Here is a 7,805-nt window from a genome sequence, read left to right on the forward strand (position 1 = left end):
TGAAAATCATAAAAAGCAACTAATTGAAATGGAATTGAAAGCGTTTGAACTTGAGGACAGTTCATCTGAGGTTAGCGAGAAGGTAGCGGAAAGTAACTTAACAGGAGTAAGTCAACCTATTTCAAAGGTAGCAACCGATCGAACTAATGATTGGGTAGACTCCGTTAGTTCACAAGCACCTCCCGACGTTGCTAGTGCGCCAGGTTTGAAGGCCTTCACTCATGTACCCATTTCGTCAGGACCGACGACTTCCGCCCTCCTTGCTCATGCAATTCACACCAGTAATAGTCATAACCATGAGCACACAGCATTGAGTGACCCTGGAATCCATACTTATGGACATCGGGCTATGCCTCAATTTGGCAGTGCAAGCCTTTTGCCATTGCAAGCTTCTGTTTCATTCCCAGCCTCTGTTCCATTCCCAGTTAACAATATGCATTCTAGTGCACACGTGTTACCACCACCGTCTGCTGTTCCTTTACAGACCATGAGTTCAAACATAACTAATGGTAGTTTTGCCATCGCGCAACCGGAATCATTACCTGTCCCAATGTTACCGGCCCAACCCGGTTCTGGTTTTGTTTCTTTGTCGCCTGCATTTGCTGGTGGTGGCTTCTCATCTTCTGGAGTAAACCCAACGCCGGTTTTCTTTTCGGCACCTAATTGCCATGCAGCGCCAGTCCAGACGCAACATAATCTTCCCTTTGTTCCGCATACTGTGTCACCTAATGTCAACGATTACTACACAAGTGATGCAAACTTATGGCGATTGGCGGCTACAACTCCAATCGTCACGCCTGCTCAGTGTTGTAATGCTGGAAACATTTTTTCTAATGTGACAACTGTTGTCCCATCGTGTAACACCGCCGCTCCTTATACTAGTGGTGGGACTGTGTATTTTAATACTCCCCCAGTTCATCCACAACATGTTCCGCATTTCGTCAATCATACTAATACTGGTTATCAGCCAGTCAACGAAGACTACGCACCGTCTTCTGCTTATCCGAACCAAGGTTGTTCATCGGATCGACCTCTCTCCGCTCGTGAATTGGCGGAATTATTGATGCATAGCCGCAAAGATCATCTTCCTGAATGGAAGTTAGCCCAGTTTGACGGCAACCCGTTAAACTGGCACGAATGGTTTGGTCAGTTTAAGTCCACCGTTGATTCCGCTGTTCTCACCGATGATACGAAACTAACATACTTAAAAACGCTCGTCACAGGCAAAGCAAAAACCGCAATTGCGGAGTTTAGTTACAGTGGCGTTATGTACAAGGATGCACTGGCCACTTTGCAACGGAAGTTTGGGCAACCACATGCCATTGTTGGTGCGCATCTTGATAAGCTGAATACTTTTCCTCCACTTAAGATGCACAATTCGGAAAATGTCATTAGTTTCTCCTCTGCAATATCTGGCCTCGTAGCAGTTTTCAAATCATTGTCTTTCAACGATGATCTAAAGAGTGTTAACCTGTTAAACCAAGCTGTTAGTAAACTTCCGCCTAACCTCAAGGAGGCTTGGTCAATGCATACTGTTAGACATAATTGGCAGCGACCAACACTCTTAGACTTTAACAACTGGTTGAAAGAAAAGGCCGAGGGGCATGAAAGATTACGTTTACTCAGCTCTAAGGCAAAAAACGAAGAACCGGTTAAACCAAAAACAACCAAAGTTTTTGCAGCCAATAGCCAGGTAACTAGTAAGGCTCAGGATAAGTCTAAGTTTCCGCCGTGTGTTTTGTGTAAGGGTAGTCATGCATTGTGGAATTGTGCTGTTTTTAAGGAAAAGAATGCTACTCAGCGAGCAAAATACGTAGCTGAACAAAAACTTTGCTTCGCTTGTCTCAATGGCAATCATAGTTTACGGCAATGTTCTAGAGCAAAAAAGTGCCCGAAGCCAGAATGTGATAGCACACATAATGTCTTGCTCCATGGAGCCGAAAGAATATTTCCTCGGAAGGAAAATTCAAATGTCTCGAATAAGGCTGGAACAAACAAATCCAAGGAGAATACAAACACTTCCATCCATGCCGCTGTTAGTGATGTACATGGCATTGAATCTTCTAAAGGGTTGTTGCCAATTGCAACACTTGGTGTATCCTCGGATGTAACCAGTCTCCTGACGTTGGTTCTTTGTGATAGTGCATCGACTCACTCCTGGGTGTCTTCGTCACTCGTAAACCGTCTCGGCTTAGTAGGGGAGCCCGTTAACTTGTCATTTAGTGGTTTCAATTCAACCACCGTTGTTGAGACTCAGAGGGTCAAGTTTACAGTTTCCTCCGAGCCGAATAATAGTGATTTCGTATTTTCTCTCTGTGCATATGTTAAAGACAATATTCGGATTGGTTCCGAATTAATCAATATTGCTGATTTGCAGAATAAATATCCACAATTAGCACCTATTAAGCCCATTCAATATACTTATGAGGACGTTGAAGTTATTATCGGACAAGACTACTACCACGCCGTTAGACCCATTGAGTTCATCTTGGGAGATGATAAAAACTCACAGTGATCCGTTCGCCTACCGATAGGTTGGGTCTTAAGTGGTCCGTTGCCGCCGTCCGGTAATTCTACTTCTTCGTGTTTCAAGTGTGTTGTTGAAGATTCTTCTCTGACCGACCAGATAAAATCCTGGTACGAGTTGGAATCGTATGGTGCTTTCAAAAAAGTTGATGCCCGTTCCGCCGCGGATAAACATGCTTTATCCATCCTCAATTCTGAAACCGTTCACAATGGCGAAAGATACCTTGTGCCTATGCTTTGGATTGATAGTAATGTCAGTCTACCAAACAATTATTACTCGTCACTCGCCCAATTTAAATCATTGGAGAGAAGGTTAAGTAAAGACCCTGAGCTGCGCGAAAGATACGCAGAAACAATTAGAGAGGACATTAGGAAAGGCTATGTCGTTACCGTCGAACCGCATGATCCACGTAAGCGTTCCGATCGCGAGTGGTATCTTCCGCACCATCCCGTTGTAAATCCGAATAAGCCGGGTAAGGTGCGCCGAGTCCTTAATGGGGCTTCTAAGTTTCACGGAACATCCTTAAATAAGTCCTTATTGGTGGGTCCTGACCTTTTTTGTGCTTTTGCGATTCCGTCAACATAAGTACGCCGTCTCCGCGGATATAGAGGGTATGTTCCTCCAGGTAGGAGTCCTTGCCCGCGATCAAGTTTCGCTCCGTTTTTTGTGGCGGGAGGATACCACTTCCGATGTGGTAGTTCATCAGTACACTCGCCATATATTCGGCGCACGGGATTCGCCTACGTGCGCCAATTTCGCGTTGCGAAAAACAGCAACTGATAATATGTCCACATACCCTGAGGCCGCCTCATTCGTAAATGAAAAATTTTACATGGACGATTACTTGGATTCATTCGAGAACGTTACCCAAGCAATTAAAACTAGTCGCGATTTGGTTTCCTTACTAAAATTAGGAGGATTTAATTTGACTAAATTTGTCAGTAATGCTGATGAAATCACTTCAACAATGAACCCCGAGGAATCCGAAACCTCGTTTTCACCCATCAAGGAAATTTGTAACGGTGCCGAACAATCATCACACGTCTTAGGTTTTAAGTGGGACCATGTGAAAGACACATTGGTTGTTAGCAGAGGCGTGGATCGTCCTCTCGATAAAGCAATAACTCAACGAACCGTCTTGAGTTTCGTATCTTCTGTGTTTGACCCTGTTGGGTTAGTAGCTCCATACACTGTTAGGGCCCGTCTTTTACTGAAAGATATTTGGAAAATCAAAGTTGGGACGACGAATTGCCAGAAGAGATAAGAGATAAGTTTCTCGAGTGGCACTCCGGTCTCCCTCTCTTAGGGCAATTGACTATTCCCCGTTGTTACTTCACAGAGCCTGTTGATCAAATTGAGCTCCACATGTTCGGTGATAGCTCGCAGGACGTTTTCTGTGCTGTTGGATTTTTGCGTGCGCGACTCGCGAGCTCGCATAAAACTCAAATATCCTTCATCTTTGGTAAAGCTCGCGTTGCGCCCATGAAAGCGCTATCTATACCGAAGCTAGAGCTTCAAGCTGCTCTGCTCGCCACACGACTAAAAGATGATATACTGACCGCACTTACCGTCTCTATTAATCATGTCTTTATGTGGACAGATAGTACAACAGTTTTGCAGTGGCTAAACTCCACTGAAAAATTACCTGTATTCGTCGCTAATCGTGTCGGCGAAATCCTCGAGTCGACCACTATTGATGAGTGGCACCATGTTCTGAGCGGCGATAATCCAGCTGATACCGGTACGCGGGGGATTTCTTCGGAAGCCCTCAAGGATAGCAGCTGGGTTATTGGTCCGAGCATTCTCAGGACTACTGATTGGCCGTTTATACCCGACGAACGTGTAATCAATAAAATTCGTTTGAAGGGTCCTTCTTGTGATGTTGATAATTGCTTGGAGACATCATCTTCCTTCGTCACCGATGTCACATCAATCAAACATCCCGAACACGGGTTCAATTGGGAAAGGTTCAGTTCCTTTACAAGATATAAACGAGTAGTCGCTTTTATGTTGAGGGTTTTGCCTTCACATAAGCATTTTCGTGGTAAGGACTTACGAATCACCGACCCCACTGAACTTGATATTGCAGAAAGCAAACTGATTCATCTTGCTCAGATGGAATCCTTTCCCGTTGAGTTAAAAACACTCACCGCTGGCAAACCTATTAAGAATAGTAGTAAAATTGCCACATACTCGCCATTTATCGGTCCCGCTGGAATCATTCGTTCCACCGGACGGATTGTGCGCTTAGTGAATACCGAGTTTGATACTAAGCACCCAATAATACTCGACGCCCGACATACCTTAGTTCGTTTGTTGGCCCGCAGCCTCCACCATAAGCATTTTCATCAAGGGTTAGATTACATGCGCTCCGTTTTAAATATGAAATATGCAATACTTGGGTTGCGTCGACTACTTCGGTCTATCGAAAATCAATGTGTAACATGCCGTAAACGCAAAGCAAGCACCATCCAGCCAATTATGTCCGATTTACCGGTCGAACGTCTCGGATACAAGCAACCACCCTTCAATCATACGGGTGTGGATTACTTTGGACCGCTTTACGTTCCGGTTCGCAGAAGCACGGAAAAAAGATGGGGATTTCTTTTTACTTGCCTCACCACCAGGGCTGTACACCTTGAGATTGTACCATCTCTGGACACCAGTTCGTGTGTCATGGGCATTGAACGGTTCGTTGCGCGCCGTGGTACGCCAAGCACAATCTGGTCGGATAATGGCACGAACTTCGTTGGTGCGGAAAAGGAATTACTTGCCTGCATCAAGAGCTGGAATGGCATGGCTCCGACCATTTTTGCACATAAAGGTGTTACTTGGAAATTTAACCCGCCAGGCGCACCTCATCATGGCGGCTCCTGGGAACGCCTCGTCCGAAGCGTGAAGCGCGTGCTGTACGATATCCTAGGCAGTAGGCGAGTCACTGAAGAGGTGTTAGGAACAACACTCTGCTTAGTTGAACAGGCTTTGAATTCGAGGCCAATCACTCCCGTTAGTACCGATTCACGTGAGTTAGAAGCGTTAACCCCAAACCATTTTTTGCTTGGACAACATGCCACAAGCTTTCCTTCGCTTTTACCCGGGGAGCACTTCGATCACAAGAAAAGGTACGTGCGAGCGCAGTCATATGCTAACGCGATTTGGTCTCGTTGGCTTCGAGAATATGTTCCCTCGCTGAATAAGCGTGTCAAGTGGCACACTCATTCTGACTTCACTCTTAAAACAGGCGATCTCGTGTGGGTGATTGAGCCCGATAGTCCGCGTGGGTACTACCCTCTCGCCCGAATCGTCAAGCTAAACTACGGACAGGACGGTTGCGCCCGATCCGCCCTTGTCAGGACCGCAACCCGTGAAGTCACGCGGCCGACCGTTAAGCTCGCTCCGGTTCTTCCTTCTTCAGGTGGGGAGGATGTTGCAATGCAAAACAAGAGTATAGAATAAAACAAGTATAGATGCATATAAAATAAGCACAGTTGGCCAAGCGGGCTAAGACAAAGTAAGCTAACGCCGATTATATGTGTGAAATAACAGTTGACGTAGGTTCGAGTCCCCCACCTGCCCATGTATTAATATACTAAAAACGGGGGTTACATCCTATTTTAACTGTTTTTTGGTTCTAATTTGGTTCAGCCTTGATTAAGGTTGACCGCCAAAAAGAGCAATTTGTCTCAAGGACATTACCGACCGGTTCTTGTGGCTAGCTTGCGCCGTTTTGTACCAAAAACGGACAGATGATAAAAATGTTATATGATGTTCAGATCAATAGAAATAATGCCGAAATTAATTTATTGACCGAGTTATTTGCCGAGAAATATCTCTTATTAATTTAACGAGTTTGGATCAGTTTTGGAGATTAGCGAGCATAAATATTTCGATTGTCAAAATCTACTAACCGAAGCAAGTCGTTATTCGTCACTGATATGAGAGACTAATTTTGGAAAGATACGTTTTTATTCTTAGCAAAGGATCTTATCTTATTGCAGAATGTCTTAGTGCGTTGAAGTTAGAGCTGATTTTTCTAGAGCTAGTCAGATGGTAAAATTTTGGCTTCTTCAGATCAAAGGTCCAAAACAAAGCTCTTTATAACTGTTTTTTTTACTGAAAAGTTTTGATCAAACTTTTATTCATGCTTCACTAAAGCTACAAATTCAAAAACTGCTGTAGTTAATATGTGTTTTCAGGTGAAAACCTTTGACCTTCTAGTTTTTTGACATAACATCCCGAATCCATTTGATATGTGGGCTGACTCTGGCAAAGGCACTTCCATCATTGCACTTTTCGAGCGAGGCCGGAGGTTTGGGAGAATCGGAGCCAGATCGAGATGAAGACCCAACCGAATAGGAAGAGGAGGAAGAAAACGGGGAAGGAGAACGAGACGAATGCGAGGAATGCGGCGAATGCGACCTTTTTGAATGTTGTCCTGATTGAGATGAGAGCCCTGAATGAGGTGAATCAGATGAATGTGACGCCGAACGAGCTAAATTGCCTGGTTGTGTGAATTCAACTCCTTCGAAACTATTTCCCATGCTAGCTTCTTTTTCAGTACTAATTTTGTTATGACTAAAGAAATAACTAGCAACTCCGTAAAGACAAGATGGTTGTAAAATGAATCCACGTTCTGTTGAGCAACCAATTCCATAAAGAGGTCCCCCTTCGTCCTGGAAACACATATTGGAATCATCGATAACATTTTCGGTACAGATATCGCCAGCTGGGCATGCGTTCCACGAGAAGGGGTTGTGTCGTTCGAAAACAGTCTCGTACAGGGGGAGTTCCTGAAGCGTTCTTGCAATATGCATTTTGGAACTGTGCATGGTTCCCATACCGCAAGCGGCCAAGGGTACTCCCAGGGTGGGCTCGTTTGTACAGATGGGAAGGGGTATGGCTTCGTCCAGTTTGTACTTCAGTTTGAGCAGGGCGATGTTATTCTTGGGTCGTTTAGAGAGTGAATATCTGAAAGAAAATATTGTAAATGGTGAGATTAAAATGAAAATTAAAATGAAGCCGGAGTATCAATTATAACAGCAAGGGTGGATCTAGGATTTTCTCGAGGAGGGGGGGGGGGGGGGGACGGATTTTCAAAAAATTTTCGAACATTTGTCGACTTTTTTTAGGTCGACCAAATTGATTTTTCCAAAGCACTACAAAGACCCTGTTTCGGGCCAAATTTCAAAAAACAGGCCGAAAAGGGCGTTTTTAGGCACTTTTTGGAACATTTTGTCCAAAAAATCGCGTTTTTTCGGCGCGCGCTACCCTCTCAAAA

At 44.6% G+C, this 7,805-nt stretch overlaps 1 protein-coding gene across 1 annotated transcript; it reads right to left on the minus strand.

The window, feature by feature from the left end:
- Positions 1-6,677: 6,677 nt before the first annotated feature.
- Positions 6,678-7,495, minus strand: LOC134846554 (serine protease 38-like; the record flags this gene model as incomplete). The annotated part of the gene is given in 1 exon segment (XM_063863939.1): positions 6,678-7,495. A coding segment is annotated over 1 exon segment (754 nt), but the record flags the coding sequence as incomplete, so codon positions are not given.
- Positions 7,496-7,805: the final 310 nt, after the last annotated feature.

The sequence above is a fragment of the Symsagittifera roscoffensis genome, chromosome 5 (genome assembly GCF_963678635.1).
Source record: "Symsagittifera roscoffensis chromosome 5, txSymRosc1.1, whole genome shotgun sequence".
Lineage (NCBI taxonomy): Eukaryota > Metazoa > Xenacoelomorpha > Acoela > Convolutidae > Symsagittifera > Symsagittifera roscoffensis.